This window comes from Epinephelus moara, chromosome 24 (assembly GCF_006386435.1).
Source record: "Epinephelus moara isolate mb chromosome 24, YSFRI_EMoa_1.0, whole genome shotgun sequence".
In the NCBI taxonomy this organism is placed as follows: Eukaryota; Metazoa; Chordata; class Actinopteri; order Perciformes; family Serranidae; genus Epinephelus; species Epinephelus moara.
Window position 1 is genome coordinate 25,257,833 of NC_065529.1, and position 20,443 is coordinate 25,278,275.

General features: G+C 40.8%; 2 protein-coding genes across 2 annotated transcripts; both read right to left on the minus strand.

The window, feature by feature from the left end:
- Positions 1–1,553: 1,553 nt before the first annotated feature.
- On the minus strand, positions 1,554–5,126 carry si:dkey-197j19.6 (actin nucleation-promoting factor WAS). Its single transcript, XM_050038549.1, has 8 exons — positions 4,917–5,126; positions 4,607–4,693; positions 4,431–4,515; positions 4,224–4,293; positions 4,058–4,142; positions 2,628–2,784; positions 2,288–2,520; positions 1,554–2,190 (listed from the first exon to the last, which is right to left on the minus strand). The coding sequence occupies exons 1-8, from the start codon at positions 5,091–5,093 to the stop codon at positions 2,044–2,046; spliced, it is 1,041 nt and encodes a 346-aa protein (XP_049894506.1). The 5' UTR covers positions 5,094–5,126; the 3' UTR covers positions 1,554–2,043.
- Positions 5,127–10,043: 4,917 nt separating this feature from the next.
- LOC126385912 (MAP kinase-activated protein kinase 2-like) lies at positions 10,044–19,389 on the minus strand. The gene is made up of 10 exons (XM_050037955.1): positions 18,640–19,389; positions 17,142–17,281; positions 14,405–14,469; positions 14,247–14,326; positions 14,035–14,161; positions 13,749–13,824; positions 13,481–13,605; positions 10,694–10,779; positions 10,528–10,608; positions 10,044–10,432 (listed from the first exon to the last, which is right to left on the minus strand). Exons 1-10 carry the CDS (start codon positions 18,904–18,906, stop codon positions 10,196–10,198), a joined length of 1,284 nt encoding a protein of 427 aa, XP_049893912.1. The 5' UTR covers positions 18,907–19,389; the 3' UTR covers positions 10,044–10,195.
- Between the last annotated feature and the right edge of the window lie 1,054 nt (positions 19,390–20,443).

Consider the following 20,443-nt stretch of genomic DNA (forward strand, 5'->3'; position numbering starts at 1 on the left):
GCAGATCCTTCATACAAATCACACCATTACACAAGCTGTGTGTACTTCAAGAGAATAAGACAGCCATCCGTCCTACCACAACACAATTAACTAAGCTCACATATCACACACACTCCTGCACGTACACACACGCATCACAGTGCACACAGCCAGCATAATGACCGCTTCCCTAAATAAACTGTACACAACAGTGGCAGCAGCAGCCAGAATGAATTTTCATGACTGTCATGTATGCAGGAGCGCAGAACTTCATTTTTTTTTTTTTTTTTTTTTACAGGATCTAGTCAGTGCAACAGGGTTACGACATTTCAAATGAGTAGAATAAACTGATTTCAATGAAATATCAAGTCAAGTCAAAATTTATTATAGTCCAAAATCACAAAAAATGCCTCAATGGGCTGTACATAAAAACAAATAAGCAAATTACAAATAACACAACAAATAAAATATATAAAAACAAGTGAAATGACTATGTAGAACAAAATAAACAAAAAAAAACCCAAAATGAAAACAGAGCAAAAAACAAAACAAAACAAAAATAACATTGGCACTTGTATATATAAAAAACTAAACATAAATTGATGCGCACAATGACTGAGTAGTAGTAGATAACCATAATGTAGTATGTAAGGACAGAGACTATGTGATGTTAAAGGCAGATGCAAAAAGGTGTGTTTTGAGTTTACTTTTGATATCACTTTTAATATCATTGTTTTAAAGGTAGGATCTGGAGGATTTTCAAACAAAACAAAATATAGACATATACAAATGAAATCCTGCTTAATCATCACCTATGGGCTTCTACTCATGTGTGGTGGTGACTCTGTTTGCAGAGCTCCTGCCCTTTAACTGTATTTTGATGTTTTTGTGAGCTCGGACTGCTTCTGGGCGGAGATTTCCCCAACCAATGAGGGAGCGCAGGTGCCGTGCCCGAGCATGTCCAAGCGTGTCCGAGCGTGCTACAGCGCGAGCCTTGCCTGAACCTCTTCTGTGAAGCCTTCTTCTGTACCTCCGGGCTCCATACACCCGGGAGAGTTGAGCCTCATAGGAGGGGCCGAATTTGAATGTGTGTTTACAAACAGCAACTGGAAAATCCTCCAGACCCTACCTTTAAGCTGAGATTTGATTATGTTTCCTGGCTGATGCACTCATCGCACAAGATGTGTTCACAGTTTTTATTAGTTTCTGTCTGTGTAAGATAAATGGTGTGATTTTGGCTACTTTCAAAGGAAACCTGCCGGCAGGTTTTGGGGTTCAGATGGTGCTTGAATCGATATAAAATACAACTATTTAAAGTTTTGTGTCCTTCCCTCAACCCAAAATAAAAAAACACATCTCTTTCCAGTTCTTAAAAACGACTTTGACATGCCTCCCCCATTTTGCACCACCCCCTCATAAGTAATGAACAGTCCCTCAGTGAAGAACGGAAACAACTTGAGCAGTATCTGTAGTACAGATCTTTCCAAAATTATTCAAGTAGGATTTGAACTCTGTTGTGACATGAATAACTAAGAAATAAATGAACATACTGTACTGAACCAATAAGTGAGCACCTCTTAGGTAATTAATTTTTATTACTGGCTTCAGGACGTCTGTACTCTGCCTCCCAGTAACATAAATATCCATATACAGAGCTCTTTATCTGCTGTCTATCTTAATAATATTTCAAAGGTCATGTTCTTTGTTTGCTTTTACATAACTTTATTAGTCTATAAGTCTTTAGATATTTTTGGATACTGTTATTTATTTAGTCTTTTTTATACTATTCCACATATAGTTTAAAATCTTGTAGTCTACGTTTTAGCTTTGTGATCAACAGTGTTTTGTGATTAACTTATTTCTTGTGTGTATTTGCTGACCAAGGTGGTGAGCTGCATATACTCTTTGTCTGTTTCTCGGGCTAATATAAATAAGGTCGTAATTGAGTAAATAAAGATTTACACACACACAGTGACATAAAGAGAAGTGTCCTTGGTGACAGTATGAACACAGTCATCGATATGTGAGTATATCATACACAGCACAGTTAAAACCAAAGTTACTTTAAAACTGCTCGTCACTCTTAGTGTCTGGCTTCAATTGACGCCCATCTGCACTTGTGCCTCCCTGAAGCAGCTGCTTCTGTCTGAACAGTTCTGTCAGTGCAGTCAGGATGGGGTCACCTCTTCCTGCAGCTGCTGGGGAGCCCACCTGACACCACAAAAAGGAAAGTTAAGGTAATCCAGACCTCACATTTTACATATTCAAATCCACAGAACTGTAACAGCATATGTCCTGGTCCTCTTACATGTTTGAAACTCGCACTCTTTCTGAGCCGCTCTGGGAGACCTGGAGCAGGAGTAGATGGAGGAGGAGGAATCCAAGAGGGAATCTGGCTTTGGTTTCGTGTGTCTGTGCACTGTGGTGTCTGCTGGGAGGTAGTGCCGCCTTTGATGGAAGGAACTGGTGGCAAGGGCCCTTTCTTCAGAGCGAGGGAGATGGATGCTCCTGTCGCTCTCGGCAATGTCTGAGACATTGGACCTGTCAAGTAAAGCATTAAGAAGCATAACAGAAACTTTGAATTAACTTAAACATTAAAAAAAAACATAAAAGGAGTATATACTTCACGATGGTTCAGGATAAAACACCTTTGTTCCTCAGCTCTCTCTGCACAGCCTTTAGTCCTCCAAATTGGTTGATGATGCAGTCGACAGCTTCGGCTACATCTTTGTCTTTCAGGTCTTCCTCAGTGAGTCTCGCCCGAATCAATAGCCTCCTCATTGCGGGATCCAGATCCTTAAAGTTCTCCAAGCAGATACAGCAGGAAATGGACTGATTTAGCATGGTGTTGAATTAGAAATTAAGAGTGTCACAAGATGAATTTTCTTTCTGTTTCAGTTTGGCTCGGGTGGTGTAAAGGTATTACGGTATACCGTGGTATTTAGAAATCTCGAAGGTATGGTTTTCAGTACCGTCAAGAATACAGATGCTCCTTTTCCTATTACTGCAAAGAGATATGGAAATGCTGTACTGAGATAATGTAGTGCACAACATACACCACTAGAGGTCAGTCTCTGCTGGTGGAACAGGCCGCTGAGCTGAGAAAAATGGCGACTGTGAGCAGTGGGGATAACGTCACAGGAGAGAAAAAGGCAAAAAAGACTCCTCTGCCCCATTTGGAAGTTTTGCCGCGCATAACTTTATCTTGAGACGATTTCTTTCAACTACAAAAGCTGTTTTTTAGCCACAAGATTTCATTCAACCCATTATCTTTGTTCAGACCTCTAGGGTCTGGGGTTCCATGCACTTGGAACATAACCAGGGTAGAAAATAGCCTGTTAACCAGTTAGCAGCCTGTTAGCTAAGCTAACACACTGTCATACTGTCTCTTTGAAATCCACCACGAAAGTTCAATTTTTTTACATACTCAAGGCAAATTCTGGACTGAAATATTACGAAGGGGAGGAGTTTCGCTGAAACATCGGCTATCACGGAGATTCCCATAGGAATGAATGGACTTCCAGTTGCCTCGTCTCTGTACACACACGTAAGTGGAAATGAGTCGTTGTGCTAGTCTTTCTGAGATTTGTGTTGCCTTGCCCAAAATATATAATTTGATATTAAATCAATATCGTAAACATGCAGATAAGTAGTCGACTAATGGCCCTAGGTGGTCGACTAGGAAAATTCTTAGTCAGGGCAGCCCTACAGACCACTGATGTGTCTGTATCTGTTACAACAACAAGTGTCATCAGGTCCTCCAGTGCACTTATTTCCTATTTATTCATTATCCTATGGGCCATAACTTTAAACCCAGCAAGACTGGTCTAAGCAGGCTGACTGCATTTTGAAATCAAAGCATTTTAGGCTAGACAATGATACACATGCTGCAATGACTTATGTCACCAGCAGTTCAGCTTCTATATTTTTTTTTTACACAAATAGCATCGTATCTGATATACCCGGTGAAATGTCAGGGAGGTATGAAGATATGAAAAAACAGATACCACCCAAGTCTAGTCTGAGGGTTTTTTGGCTCATGTAAACTATTAACTTTTCACTGTATGATCTGACTTACTGAACTGGAGGGTGCAGTAACTGCTATGGATGGTTCGTCCACGGGGGAATGTGGCTCCTCGTCCAACTGCTCTAGTGGCTCAGTTCTACAGAAACAAAAGGAGAGCCATCACTTTAATCCTCTGCTCTCTTTTCCTCTTTATGTCAAATCATAACATTTTTGTCACCCTGAATCAGGTGGATCACTTGTTGATTTGTTTTCAGTCACTGCTATTTCAGTCATCATGGTCATCTTTTCTGCACAGCAGAAGAAATGAAATGAGAGGGAACAAGAGACAGATGAGAACTGACAGAGGTGCTTTCATGTGAAAGTGCAAACACATTTGATACGTGTTCACTGATGAGTGATATCATCTTTTTGTTGTAATTCTGACCTTGATTTCTCTGGACAGCCTCCACTGCCAGATGAAATCCCCCTGCCTCGGCCTCGTTTGCAAAGTTGAGGCCAACTTGGTGGCCCTGTGCCAACACAATAAATCAGCCTTAAACCAACACAGAACTAGTACTCTGACAGGCATGGTACGTCACACTTCAAAAAAGGATCGCTCACGTCTGCAGGGAAGGTGTGGAAGAACGTGCGAGTTGCAGTGTACTGGAATGGGACGTAGAGCTCCTGCTCCCACAGTAATTTGGCACGCTGTGTTTAAAGGAAAGGGTACATAAGGACACATTTAGCCACACCCTTCAAAATATTGTTACTAAAGGAAACTGCAAATCACAAGAAAACAAGCAGTTCCACACATGCAACTGTACACGCACACACAAAATAAAGCTAAAATGTCAGTTCTTTGAGGGAAGTAGATGAGTTAATAGATGTGCGTAGGTAGAGTATCTTTTATCAGTTCTGCAGTTCCTCTTACCTTGACACAGTACAGACGCAGGAAGTGGCTGTGAATGAACGTGTCCTCAATTAGACACACTGCGCCACAACCCAAACAACTCCAGCCTGGACGCTCACCCTCCGTCTCTGTGGCCACTAGAACCTGTGCTACTGTAGATTTGATCAGCTGGAATACAACAATAGTCATAAAAATCATGACAATACAATACACTCATTAAAAAGAGTGCAAAAAGACTGATTTATTAGATACTGTGATTGACAAAAATTATGGAGTTTTGCATATGATCCTAATACCAAAGCAGGCTACAAGGATTCTCCCGTGCTGGGCTATGTTAAACCTCTTTTCTGCTTTATTGATTAGGTGGTTTAGTCAATGTTTGTACATCTTATCTACAATCAGTAACCCAAAGTGTAATCCATCAATGCAATTTGTAGGTTTCATATTTGAGGGATATGTTAAAACTTTAGGTTTAGGTACGAAACCCACTTTGTTCAGGCTGTTCTCAGGCACAGTTTATACATTAACCTACAAAGAGTAATGCACTACAATTCATATATAGAACACACATAATCATGAACCTGTAATTTATGTCCAGAAGGCTGCGATCATGTGACCAATGTCCTGACGGGAGTAAAAAAGTAAATAGTATGAGGAGCAAAAGTCTGCCTAATGTGGCTCCTTAGGGTGGTGGATGGGTCAAACAAACACATGACTTTCCCCCAGATGACTGGGGATCATTCCCGGTGTGAAACAAAGTGAATGCTGATTTATTCTAAGGCAGTAGCTCCCAATATGTCCAGCCACTGGGTCCAGATTTCTCCTTAGTCATTAGTTCATGGTCTCACAGAGTAGTACATTCAGTGTCATACTTGTGTTTGGTCATGTCGTCGAGCTAGTTTGCTGTCATGGTTAGTCACTCACTCTACAGCAAAAAACGGCATTTCAAAGTCCTGTGCTGGAAGTTTACTGTACTTAAAAATAAGGTGTTTTTTTTTTAAAAAACTTGACACATTTGCGAGTCACTTGCGGTCCATTCAGAATGGGCCAGCGACCCACTTTTGGACCGCGACCCACCAATTGGGAACCACTGTTCTAAGGTACGTTGTCACTACACTTCTTTTTCTAAACCTAAAATATGTAACGTTACTTGTCTAAACCTAACCCACGTAACTTTACATTAAGTATGTAATGTCATCGCATGGTGCTAATTTGTTAGATATCATACAAACAATTGTATGAGGATATGTTGATCGGTTAGGGTCAGGAAAAATCATGTTTTGGCTTATCAGAATATCCACTGTTGTTGCCACAAATACGGCTAGTAATGTCCCAAGCTCTCGTTAAAAAATACACACTTTTGTTGGTCTCAAAAATCTGCTGCTGTCTGCTGCTTGGCAGTTGTCTCGCCTAGTTGTCACAATATACACCATGCCCTCCTCCTCCTGATGAGGAACTCATCTTAAAAACATGTTATCTGAACTATGTGACTTTTGAAATGTTGATATGATATGTATGACACATACAACCGTAGCATAGCCGTGGTTTGTGAAAACATCTTATTCTGCCGGCTGGGCTGGAAAGTTTACACAGTCCCACCACCAAACTGCTCTCTTAATGTATGATATACATTATAAATATATATATATATATATTTTTTTTTTTAAAGCCACTCACATCTTTTGTGCCTCAGAGTAACCTTTGAGACACTCTGGTTTAGTTTCAGAGTGTTACACCGCAGAGAGGCAGCTCCTCAGAGAGACCGTGACCTCTTTTTAGAGGCTGATGATGCTGGGAAATGATCCATTTAACTTTCCATTATAGTACAGCCCTGACATCAACTGGGTTCACTCATTCAGGTCCTACATCACCATGAGTGTGATGAAATCATCATCATCATCCAAAGTACATAAAACATGTGGGGTCACAAGATTAAAGTCTCTTCTTTTCACTGTTAATGATACACTTTGATATCGAATGTTCACTGTTGTGCTGACGACACACTGTTATACCTGTCAAAAAAACAACCTGCAATTACTTATTTTATTCAGGAGTATTTTCAAGTTTTTGTTTTCAGTGATAAGGTTTTTATCTTTTCACAAATTAGTGCCGCTCTCTGTGGTCCCTGAGAACAAAAAGGTTTCTTGACCACTTCTCAACAGAACTTTAATCTTATGAGACCAAAGTCAGAAATCTTGAGGTTGGCCCATTCATTGCTTTTTACATTTCAACATAAACGTCTGTCTGTTCATTTTATGGACTTGCTTTTAATGACATTGTGTTTGACCTCACTTTTTATATTCTTGTTTCTCTTTTTCTTTCTTTATTTTTATTAATTTCATTATTTACTTCTTTTGGTAGGCTATTTGAAGTGCTTTTAAAAAGTGTACACATTTTTACATCATGCAGCACCTGCTCTGGCAACACGGTGTGGTAGTGCCAGGCAATATAAGAGGCAGATACTAACTGTAAACAAAACAGCTCTCACAGAAAGCCCATTCATTCACCAGGCCTCCCCCGAACGTTCCTGACAACAGAAAAACAACCCCAGGAAACACAACAACATCCACATGTTTAAATCAACAGAAGATACATTACTTTTCAAATATTTAACATTTTTAACACAGAACACAAATGTCCACTGAACCCTGATTGAAATGCAAATACAGAGAAACCCTGAGGTTATTTAGTTAATTTACAGGTAATAATTTGAAGTGACAGTAACAAACTGAACTGACCATGCACTGAGGTTCGAGCAGAGTGAAGAGGACACCTTTCTCACGGATGGTCAGCAGATCACTCAAGGCGTGAATCCCAGGAGTCAGACTCGACGCCATCACCAGACTCTTGTTTTCACCTTCTAAACTCACCACAACTGTCACTACCTCGTCCTGTCATTAATGTCTGAGCTAAACACTGACTGTAACTGGTTTGAATGGCAGCATTTCCATCGCAGCTGGTTATCATGCAAATTTATTTGACTTGGTGTACACTGTATGTGCTCTGTGGCTCTCCTTCCCTAACTGAACAACCATACTATAAACAGTCAGTGGCAAGAGATAACAAGAAGACATCTGTTAATACTATGAAATGAAAATGTACGATGTCAGAGGTACTAAGAGTCACCGCTTATCGAGTGTTTGTAACTCCACTTAGTTTTTCTGGGATCCTTCATTGAGAAATAAATGTTGAATACAGTAGTTGTAGAGGCTACAAAATGTACTGTCAGACTAATTATTCAAATAACTGAAGGGGTCTTATTATTTATTTTGTCTTATTTGCTTTTTTTGTGTCCATTTTTTCTTCTCTTTTGTGAAGTTATATTGTCATAATATTGTTGTGTGTTATGTGTATATTATCTACCTGTATTAAAAATAACAACAAAACAACTTCAATCACATACTTCACTTTGTCCCAGTTCTGTCTCAGCGATAAATACATAAAGAGATGTAATCTACAACCAATAGGGAAAAAAACAAAATAATAATAGTTCAAAAATAGTTCTGTACTTGAGGTCAGTTTTGAGGTACTTGTGCTTTACTTATACTTCTACTTTGCTATAATTCAGAGGGAAATATTGATGCTTAAAGTCAACTTTAATAAAATATGATATATTATGGGCCCCTGGGCACAGACATGCAAAAGGCCCCACCACCTCTCATACATAGGGACAAGACACACAGACTGTTGTTGTTGTGCATCTTTTTTTTTTTTTTTTGGTTGTTTTGTGTCTCTCTGAGGTTACTTTGTGTCTCTTTGGGGCGACTGTGGCTCAGAGGTATAGCAGGGGGTCATCCACTAATCGAAAGATTGGCGGTTCAATCTCCAGCTCCTCTAGCCCGCATGTCAAAGTATCCTTGGGCAAGATACTGAACCCCAAATTGCTCCCGATGGCTGTTCCATCAGTGTGTGTGTGTGTGTGTGAATGGTTACTGAGTAGCAGGTGGCACCAGGTATGGTAACCGCGGCCACCAGTGTGTGAATTTGTGTGTGAATGTGACATGTGGTGTAAAAGCGCTTTGAGTGGTCGGAAGACTGGAAAAGCACTATACAAGCGCAGTCCATTTACCATTTACTTTGACGTAATGTGTCTTTTTTTGTGGTTATTTTGTGCATCTTTGCAGTTCCTTTGCATCTCTTGTGGTCATTTCAAGTGGTCTGTGTTAAAGTGAGGGACATTTGCAGGTAAAGGTCTTGGGATCTCTGACATATTGGGCCTGTGGGTTGGTACACTTAGGCCTGTTCAGTTGTCCATCCATTATTGTTAAACATTCAAATTCCCAACAGTGTATTAAGTACTTAATTAGCCCAACATTAAAACGATGCTTACATGTTAATATAGTGTGAATAATATATAAATATGTAACACTGGCGGGGTCATTCTGCTGCTTAGTGAGTCATTTTTATTAAAATACTAATTATAGTTTGTTTATATTAATGTGCTTTTACTTCAGTAAAATTTTAACTGCAAGACTTCTACTTGCAATGGAGAGTTTTTGACATTGGAGCACTTATTCCACCACCGCCCACACCTACTATTATCCTGTGCACATGAAAAATTAACAGTGGGTGTTAGGTTAGCAGGCTAGGTGCCACAGGTCCTGCTCACTGACGCTCATGCTCTTCCTTTCTCCCCAGTTTATTCAACAGTCTACTGAAAAAGCGAACATTTATCTTGCAGCTGAAACCTCAATGAGTTACCAGTATACAGGCAGTATTAATGGTTTGGCAGAGACTCTCAGAGGAAGAAATTTTAAGTGTGCGGAAATGTCTGGCGAGGTCGAAAGATCACACAGTGCACGAGGCACGTCATCACCTTCACCTCTCAAAGTTTGAATGTCTCTTGAATGTGCGTGTTACAATTCCCACATATCTCACCATTATGAAATGTTCCCTAAAGGACTTATTAGTTGGCTGTAATGCTGCCTAATAAATATCTTTTATGACTTCCACATACTGTCTTTCTTTGTTTACGGCAAGAAGAAATAATTTCTCACACTGCTGCAAAATCTCAGCACTCGACTCTCAAATGTTCCCCGGACGGCAACAACAGTCTCCACAGAGGTTTAATAATTCTCTCACTGTCAAACAAACCGTGTCAATTTAGGTGTCCTGTACAAACATGACAGTACAACACAGCTGTAAAACATAAAAAAACTATTTATTTGTAATGTTAGAGTGGTGACAATCAAAATAAATGACATGAATTAGAATATTGAAGTGCAGTGATGCAAAGAAGGAGAAAGTAAAATACAATAAGTGATATGTAAACTGATCAATCTGGCTGTCATAATTTTAAACTACTTCTGTCCAATGATCATTTCCCCATGCTCTTCAGAAAATGTTACTTCTCTGTGACTATTACACACCACTCCTCCATCTCCTCCATCACCGTCTCCTCCTCCTGAGTTGGCTCCTCCAGGCACAGGCCTCTTACGTCTCTTGTTGAGCAGAGGGTTGTTGGACGTGTCCAGGTCTTTGATCTTCACCTGGTCGTAGTCGACACGCATGGTGGCCAGGGCGCTGGTCATTTCCTCCTGCGGGAAGACGGAAACACATGGTGCTTTAAATGTGTCTGTGCTTTAACGCCATCTTGTGGTCATATTGTGAAAATAGACAGAGTGAGTCTCACCTTCACATCCTCCCACAGCTCCTTGTCCTCCGTCAAAACACGGGAGGTGTGGAGGGGTGTCGGAGGGACCACCCATGACTGCTGCAGTACAAAAAACACACATTCTATGAATAAAAGGAGGAACAACATGTAGGTCTGTAGACAAAGTGGCAAAGAGATGTCTTACACTAATCCAGGGATGGTTCATGAACTGTCCAATGGTCATCCTCTCATTGGGGTCTGTCTTCAGTAACTGAATGATGAGCTGTTTGGCTACAAAACACAGGTAAACAACATCAAGCTTTTGTTCCAACAAGTCTTTACTGCTGTATGAACCTATAATGATGTTGTCTCTTTTGTGTTAAAGAGGATAATGAGATTTTTTTAATAAAGAAAAACATATTTCTCCTCTTACCTGTAGTGCTACTTATCGGTCTAGATTGTTTTGGTGTGAGTTGCAGAGTGTTGGGGATGTCAGCTGTAGAGATGTCTGCCTTCTCGCCAATATAATAGAACTAGATGGCACTCAGCTTGTGGTGCTCAAAGCGCCAAATAAATACATTTGAAAACCTCAACAGCAATGTCTCTTTCTAGAGATCATGACCTGGTTACTCAAGATAATCCACAGATCTTGTGAGCAGGTTGATGTAGGAACTATTTTCTCTCTACTGAAGCACACCTGAGAAGCTCATGCTCATGACAGTGTGAGATGTCAGTTGCATCCTTTATGGCTGAGCTGTAACATTGGCTAGTTCTGTGGTGCTATTAGTAGTAGATGCACGTTTTATTCTGCGCAGTGATACAGTTAGCCACTGAGGTCTGTGGAAAGAAAATAGTTCGTACATGAAACTACTCACAACAAGGTCTGTGGATTATCTTGAGTAAGCGGGTCATGAGAGAAAGAGACATTGCTGTTGAGCTATTCAAATGTATTTTTGGTGCTTTGAGCACCACAGGCAGAGTGCCATCTAGCATTCATGTATGAAGTGCATATAGGTAAGCTTCAGGTAGTGGAAATCAGGTGTGTGGAACGGGAAGCAAACAGTTTTTGACTGCGTTATGTACAGTAAGCGTGTAGTGAAAACGTGAAGTATCAGTGTGGAAGACTCAATTTGCTGAACGGAATATTTATTACATATGGACAATGCTGTCTTCCCTCTATGTTATGGTGAGCATGTGTATATTATGTTAAGAATACATGGATCGCCAAATCAAAAGAGATAACACGCACTGGACGTTGGTTTATTCTTTGCCCAGAACACACGTCCAGAACAAATTCACCCATTCACCCCTCAGTGGCTTGTTTAGCCATTTTGTTTTGCTAAATGTCACTGTTGATTAAACTAATTGATTGATTGATTGATTGATTGATTGATTGATTGATTAACAGCACTACAAGTAGGAGGAAAAATATGTATTTTTGATTTTGGGGTGAACTGTCCCTTTAAAAGTCCATTCTCACTGAGGGTGAGAGTGCTAAGTGCTAAAGAAAGTTGATGTTGACGCTTGTTAAATGTTAGCTTGCTAACTCGCTGCTGCTGCTGCTGCTACTCTCGTTCATGTTCACCCACACCCGTTCACACTGCGCGGACTTGGAACACAACAACGCGAAATTCCGCACCGCACCTGTGTGTATGGTTTAAACGCGCAAAAGCGCTGCGTGAATATTCTGCAAATCAGTCCCGCATTTCTGCATTGCGGCAGTGAGAATGAACTCTAAGTAAGATTTTGGAGCAGTTGCTTATTTATATCCAGCTGTTACAGAGCAACATTATCATTCGTTTTGAGTCATGTCTCTGGCCACCTGATAAACATTACTCTATAATTCACTCTCTTTTAGCTCCGTTTTTGGTCCCTACCAACTCCTGAGAAAAATATGTCACCTTGACTGCTAAATGCTCAGCCCAAAGGCTGTGTGCCCAGCACAAAGTTTAGTCATCAGAGACTAAATACATTCATCATAAACTATACAGAGTCTACTGTATATTAATACTGGACTTTTTTAATTATTGAAGTATTTAGCAACACAGAGACTTGTGGTCAGTGGGATTTGAGGATTCTTAAAATAACATCTGTACAGATGTGAAGCCTTGACTGTATCTGACTGATCTTAAATGAAAGCTGTTGTCTTGTATTTTTTTCCCCTGAAAATATTAACTAACACTGTTTATTCAGCCTGTGTAGTTGAGGGGGCAGGTCAAACTGATATGATGCTGTCAAATGGAGGATAAACCATGAACATAAATTACAGATCACCTGTAAAGCATTTTAATAAATGAATCTATCATAATTAAAACTGGAGACTGAAAACAAACTGACATATGGGTCTGATCACTTTTTTAATGAACTGCCATCATTCCAGACAGGATGTAAGTGTGTCTGTGACTTCCTGTACGGACTGAAGGCTGCTGGAAACTGTCGGGAAACTGTCCGACTTCACCGCAGGTTTTTGTTACCACCCCCCGCTGCGGCCGCCTGCTCTCGTCTACTTTGCAGGCGAGACACAGTTAATCTCCAACGAGCCTATTGACACTCATTAGCTAACAAGTGTCACCTGTTGCTATATGGGGCAGGAGGGACGGGCCCTAGCGATTAAACGCACAGAGCCCACGTGGGCCGGCTGGAAACAAGGGGAAAGAGGGTGAGCAGATTGAAGTTTCGGGCCATAAACCCAAATAATGAGTTCAAAGATGCTAAAATTCTCCATAGAGCTGAGGGGAACAGCAGCTGGGTGATGATTTTCTGTATGTTCGATACCTGTCACAGTCCATTGTTAATATAAAAATACCGAATACAGCAGCTTTAAATTTGGACTACAAATGTTACTGTGAATATGGTTTACTGTATGCCAGTTTTGGTCACTATAGTCAGTTTGTGCTGATTTTCAATCAAAGCAAGAACTTGGTGTGAGGAAAATTTGCACAACCCTGTTACAGTTTTGAAATCTTTATGAGTCTTTTGTCCAAAGGCTGACCTTCCTCAGAAACGTCAGCCCACTCAGGGTTGGGGAACTCGTATTGGCCCAGCCTGATCCTCTGCTTCATGCCTGGAGAGATGGCCTGACCTGTGTTTGAGTAGAACGGAGGAAACCCACACAATCTACAAACAGAAGGGCAGAAGAGACTGATTTACTTTTCTGTCATTAACCAAAATCATATTGTTAAACATTAATATAGAGTATACCAGAACAGCTGTAAATGTTTCATTAAGTTTAATCAGTTGCAGACGCACATGATACTCACAGAATGTACATGATTACGCCCAGAGACCACATGTCACATGATTTGTCATATTTCTCTGGCCCAAGCACCTCTGGGGCTGAATGGACAAACAGATACAGAAATAAAACAACACAGTGATAGCGTGGAGAATGAAAGACACACTACAGCAGGTCAATATGCAGACACACATGGAGAACATGAGAGTGAATGACAGCAACCATATCCAGAAACTATGTCTCTGATAGCATATTAATATTACTGGTACAAATGCAGTCAACTGGCTGATTGCATGGCAGCAAACACTCACCAACATAATAAGGAGTGTAGCAGGGAGTTTGGAGGGCGTTGTGCAGCGTTGTCTCCTTAGCAAAACCAAAGTCAGTCAGTGTTAGTGTGGCGTTACTCTCCTTGGTGGTATAGAGCAGGTTTTCAGGCTGCATGAGAAAAATAAAAAAGGTTACAGAGATTTTAAAACAATGTATTTATCTGTGAATTCATTTATTTTGACAGCAGCAGCACCTTTACATCCCTGTGGGCGATGTCCATGAGGTGGAGGTACTCTATGGCCGTGCCGATGTCATGCATGATGTCTGACGCCTCTGATGGACAGACATGACGTATAGGTGTAACATGTGCAGGACACAATAAAGAGACCCATCATTAATATGTGACCTCACCTCTCTCTGTGAAGGCCTGGTCCCCTCTGGCCTGAATGCGGCTGAACAGCTCCCCTCCCTCCATACTGAAACAAGATTAACAAAGACATTAGAACTGGGGCAGCGAGGGGACTCTTGGCAAACAACCACAGCTCTCTACTGCAATCATGGTCTGGAAACAAAGCAAGTCATTGTGCGTCACAATTTACTGTTCAGATGAGTCCAGTCTTCTGAGCCACGGCAGAACCAGATGACTCGAGCAGTGAGGACGAATCAAAGGGAACATAGCAAACTATTGTGCTAATTTCACATTGTATAGTTTGTACAAACACGTTATAAAACCATATCAATTATATGATGATTATATTACAAACCCAAATTAGCTTAATTTCTAAGTGGAGCTTAAAATGTATCATCAGAAAATGTTTCCATATTCTAATAAAACTGGCGTCTGTTAAAAGCCCTCTCAGCTTTCAGCCATAGAATATGTTCTGTGTGTTTGAATCACAAGTGAACAGAGCTAAATACAGCCCCAAACACAGCACAGATACAGTGGCATCCAGTTTCTCAGGCCACATTATCACGTGATCAGAGATGCAAATGTTTCTGTAGTAAACACATGACACAGCAACACTCGCAAACAGTCTGTATTACCAACACCAGACTCAGAATCAGAGTCCTGTTAATGCCAAGTAGGTTTTCACATACAAGGAATTTGCTTTGGTTTTTTGGTGCATAACAAAAAACAAAGTAAGTCATTAAGACGTGAGTCAGTGTGAGTTGGGGTCCCAGGCCATGCTGATGAGGCCAGCTGCAGTCGGGAAGAAATTGTTCTTGTGGTGTGAGGTTTTGGTCCTGATGGACCGCAGCGTCCTGCCAGAGGGGAGTGTTTCAATTTGTGTGCAAGGGGGGATGATTACTACTATATTATTACCATCTTGTGCCTTTGTTGTTCTGCAAAGTCATGTCTCACTTTTTTCACTTTGTTTTTGAATCTGAATTTTAATTGTTTGCACAGTTAAAAAAGGACATATAACAATGGAAAATAATGTAAACAGAGAGGAAGAAAGACCTTTAAGGGTGCATTTGTTATTGCCACTGAAAGAAGTACAGCAAAGATATAGCTATGTCGACTGCAGATGTAAGAAAGAAAAATATTTTTAAAAAGGGGTCTTTTTTAAATGTACTGTGCTATATACTGCATGTGTGTTGTATAGTTAACTAAAATTAAACTAAACATAAAACTAGATGTTGAAAAACATTTTAGTCAACTGAAATAAAACCAAAAACTTAACTTTAGAAAAAAAGGAAACTAGCTGAATATATATTGTGTACTTCCAAAACTAAACTAAACTAAAAATGAAAAGGACTGTCTTAAGTTTTAGTCTTTGTTAATCTGGTCAAACTGGTCAACACAACAAGCATAACTGGAATGTCTACATGAGAGGGAGTCAATTACCCTCACAGAGTGTGTTTGTTTTCATTGCAATACTTATTCTGCACTTAATCTTGCCTCTGACAAATACCCCCCTTATCACAACTTTTAAAAAGCCTAATACTGAAGCTACTAAAAACGAAACTAAAAGGTAACCGTTTTAAACAATAAAAGCTAAACTGAAACAAACAATGACATTGACATTGGGCGAGAGGCGGGGTACACCCTGAACAGGTCACCAGAGTATCACAGGGCTGACACATAGAGACAGACAACCATTCACACTCACATTCACACCTACGGACAATTTAGAGTCACCAGTTAACTTTGGACTGTGAGAGGAAGCTGGAGTACCCGGAGAAAACCCATGCTGACACGGGGAGAACATGCAAACTCCACAACGAAGGGCTTGAACCAGGAGTTCAACAATGCTAACCACTGCACCACTGTACCGCCCACATAATCAAATGCAAGTACTAAACTAAATTCCTTACTCAGTATGTATTTGATTTGCATTCCTATGCCAGGTGTGAGCTGAAATCAAACTCAGCTGGACAGAGATGCCATCCAGACCTTTCTAGATACAAGATATTCTGCAGGGCATCATTGGAGTTGTTTCACTGTTCGCATATGAAGCAGCTTCAGGACTTATGTATGGATATTCACACAGTCTGTCTCCCTGCCCTTCAACTTTTTCAAAGTACTAAATGAACACAAAGATGCACTACATTATAGACAGTTCAGGACAGTTCGCCCCAAAATCCAAGATACATCATTTGCCTCTTGCCTATTGTGCTATTTATTAGACTAGATTGTTTTAGTGGAGTTGCTGATGGAGATATCTACTCATGGAAAGGAGACTTGTGACAGTGTGAGATATAGACGTAAATTCCATCCTCCTCAGCTGAGCTGCAACGTTAGCTAGCTCAGTGGTGCAGTAACTGCACGCTTCCTTCTGAGTGGTGATACGGTTGGCTGGTGTAGTTCAGAGGAAAGAAATTTGTTCCTACATGAAACTGCTCACAACAAGGTCTGTGGATTATTTTGAGTAACTGGGTGATGATTTCTGGAAAGAGACATTGATGTTGAGTTTTTCACATGCATTTTGTTTTAGTGCTTTGAGCTTCACAAGCTGAGTGCCATCTGGTTCCATTATATTCAAGACAGGGCAGACATCTCTTCTGCTGATATCTCCAACACTCCGAAACTCACAGCAAAACAACTTAGACTGATAAACAGCACTACAGGTAAGAGGAAAAATATGTGTATTTGATTTGGGGGTGAACTGTCATTTTAAAAGCCTATGAATAAGCAGACACTCACCACTCCATGACGATGAGGAGACATTTCTTCCCCTGGTGCATGTTCTCATACAGGCTGAGTATTCGGACAATGTGGGGACCTCCGGAAACTCGCCAGTGCAGCTCAACCTCCCGTCTGGCTTTAGGAGTATCGTACAGGATCTGCTCCACATCACAAAAACACATATCAGTGAAAGGTTTCCGTCACATATTTGTCTGAATGTATTCCAAGATGGATACACTTCATTCATTTCTAAAAGAATCAGTTTGACATCCAATAAAGCAAGAAATCAATAAACACACACACAGAGACAAACACATGCCCCATTGTGGAGACACTCTCAGTTTACAGCACTATTAAAGCCATTCATCTCCATTATAGAGAGAACATTAGGAGTGAATACTTTAAGACTGCATTTAGCAGTGTGCTCTAACTTTAAAGACACAGTGCTGCAGCTCTGGTATCCAGGGGGAGGAGAATATCCTATTTTCCCAGACATGCAGTCCAAATCCTTGTGGACATTACAATGAACTCTGAGCACTGGAGGAGGAAAAGGGGCTCAGATATGAAGGTGTGACTTTCCTCCAGAGCCTCAATGCAAAGAAATCACAGCTCTACCACTCACAGTCGACAAGACTGAGGTAGCTCTTCACATTTCAGCGTACCTTTTCAGTCGTGGCATACCACTTAAGACATTCCAAAAAAACATTCAGAGGCACTTGTGGGGCTGCTCTTCCTGTTTGTGTTTTCTTAAGGCTTTGCTGCATCCCTACAGTCAGCTGTTTGTTGACTTACCCGCTCTGAATTTCTCACGTCATAAAATGGCTTTAAAAATCACTGTAAACATCTAATACGCAGAATACTTAATGTTGCGTAGGGGAGTAATAAAATGCATTTTTTTAATACTTGTGTTAAATGTCAGACGGTTATGTCAAATATTAACAGGGCAGATCATTGTTCACACAACAATCGCAGAGCAAAATGGAAACTGTGTCGAAGGAGGACCCCAGACAGCACATCACTGTCTGACAGACACATCCACTGTCTGGGCTGCTCAGTAACTCAGTTTGCTCTCAGACTACTGCTCCATCCATTCATGGCTGTTTTCATATTTCATCTACGTCACATCAAACAAAATGAATATGGTTTGGTCTTTTGCATGTTTGCTTTGACTATTTTTTATAAACCATCAACCTGCCAGGGACTGCAGATGAAAACAAGTCTGTATGTCTTAATCTGGCACATTTACATGATGGACCCATGTGCTCATGTTGATAATTGTGTCCCTTTTTAAATAAAATAAACATCAGCATACATTTGAAATCGTCACTAGACATTTAACTTTACATAAAGCATAAATACAACATCTAAATTCTGGACATATTTCCAGTATAAACCCAACTGTATGATGGAGATCACAGACCAGAGATGAATAATTGATGGATGCTCTCTGAGGACTGTCCACATCACACACACGTACACTCAGGGTAAAGAAGCAAACACACACACACACACACACCTTGAGGGCACATTTCTCTCCGGTTTTCTTGCAGTAACATTCCAGAACTTTCCCGTTTATTCCCAGGCCAAGGACCTGAGCTGTGATCTTATAGTCATCCGTCACTGCGTGTCTCTTGAACTCCAGCTTGCAGTAAGCAGGTGGCTGGGTGTCTGTGGGGCCGCTGTCCAAGCTGCTCCTCAGGCTGTTGGAGGAGTTACTGGGCTGTGCTGTCCCGTGCTGCGCAGTAATTGGATTTACCGACTGCTCCTCCTGGTTATGATGCATTTTTATTCCTGTAGAAGCCAACAGGGATGCTGCGCAAAAGTCACCAGTGTCTGCAATAGGAAATATCCGGTGTCATCCTAGTTCATACGTCTGGAGGAGTTTGGTGCTGCCCGACAGATCATCTCGCCCTCACTGTGACCACTGTACGAACAAAATGAGGTATGCAATCTATGAAACCTCCTCAGAGTCCTACAGGAAAGGGCGGAGGTCTGGAAGCGCACCGTTATATTGGCACCAGGGCACTTCAGAGGTTTCAAGCTGATCTGGATGTGTGTACAGGAGAGATGGTACGACACACTAAATGTCTAAGAGAGGAGAAAATGCTGGAAAAATGTGGAGCCCCTGCCTGGTCCTCATCACGGCTCTCTGCCTCTTCCTGCAGGGTACACCAGGCTCTCCAATTCCCTTACGTCAGCGCGGAGCGGCTCAAATTCATTTTCTTAAAGGAACAACCACGCGCAAAGACGCACCCCAATGGACAGATGGACAAGACCCGAAGCTATGATAGGAAATTAGTATAAGTACATGGTTCAAAACCAGAGAAAGCTAAAATAATATTGTTGTGTCCTCTTAATACAGTTTTAATTGAATGGGACAATACAGTCCTCACTCCCATAATAAAGCTCATGGCAAATATCAAGAGGATGTGTGTGAGAGGTCTTCCAAGGACATCATAGCACTATCAGGGCGCCAGGAAATCATTCAAATCTGACATTAAAGGGACAGCACCTGTAGTGCTATTTATCAGTCTAGTTTGTTTTGGTGTGAGTTGCAGAGTGTTGCAGATATCAGCTGTAGAGATGTCTGCCTTCTCTCTAATATAATAGAACTAGATGGCACTCAGCTTGTGGTGCTCAAAGTGCCAAAAAATACATCTGAAAAACTCAACATCAATGTCTCTTTCCAGAAATCATGACCCAGTTACTCAAGATAATCCACAGACCTTGTTGTGAGCAGTTTCATGTAGGAACTATTTTCTTTCTACCAAACTACACCTGAGTTTTAAAATAAGGTTGCAGTCATTATCATCTGCACAGTGATTACATTTGCAGGTGTAGTTTGGTAGAAAGAAAGTAGTTCCTACATGAAGCTGTTCATAACAAGGTTTGTGGATTATCTTGAGTAACTAGGTCAGGATTTCTGGATAAAGACACATTGATGTTGAGTTTTTTAAATGTACTTTTTTTTCGCACTTTGAGTTCCACAAGCCGAGTGCCATCTGATTACACTATATTCAAGAGAAGGCAGACATGTCTTCAGCTGATATATCCAACACTCTGCAACTCACACCAAAACAATCTCGACTGATAAACAGCACTACAGGTAAGAGGAAAAATGTGTATTTTTGATTTTGGGGTGAACTGTTCCTTTAACAGTATGAGGCCTGGGTTGGCTGAGCTCTTCTCTTTCCTTCCAGGACTCCAGATATACTTATACACCTCATTTGCATTTTGTATTTCATTGAAACACATTTTTTAGGACTACGGTCTCTCATCTGTCAAGTGTTTTTTTTTTACTTGTGTCAGGTTGTGACAGC

Coding starts and splice junctions, on each gene's coding strand:
- si:dkey-197j19.6 (XM_050038549.1), bottom strand. CDS start 5,093: ATGATTTTTATGACTATTGTTGTATTCCAGCTGATCAAATCTACAGTA. Junction 4,516..4,606: donor TCCACACCTTCCCTGCAGAC/GTGAGCGATCCT, acceptor GTGTTGGCACAG/GGCCACCAAGTTGGCCTCAA. Junction 2,521..2,627: donor GAGAGAGCTGAGGAACAAAG/GTGTTTTATCCT, acceptor TTTACTTGACAG/GTCCAATGTCTCAGACATTG.
- LOC126385912 (XM_050037955.1), bottom strand. CDS start 18,906: ATGCATCATAACCAGGAGGAGCAGTCGGTAAATCCAATTACTGCGCAG. Junction 17,282..18,639: donor GAGAGAAATGTGCCCTCAAG/GTGTGTGTGTGT, acceptor GATGTGGAGCAG/ATCCTGTACGATACTCCTAA. Junction 14,162..14,246: donor TCGCCCACAGGGATGTAAAG/GTGCTGCTGCTG, acceptor TTTCTCATGCAG/CCTGAAAACCTGCTCTATAC.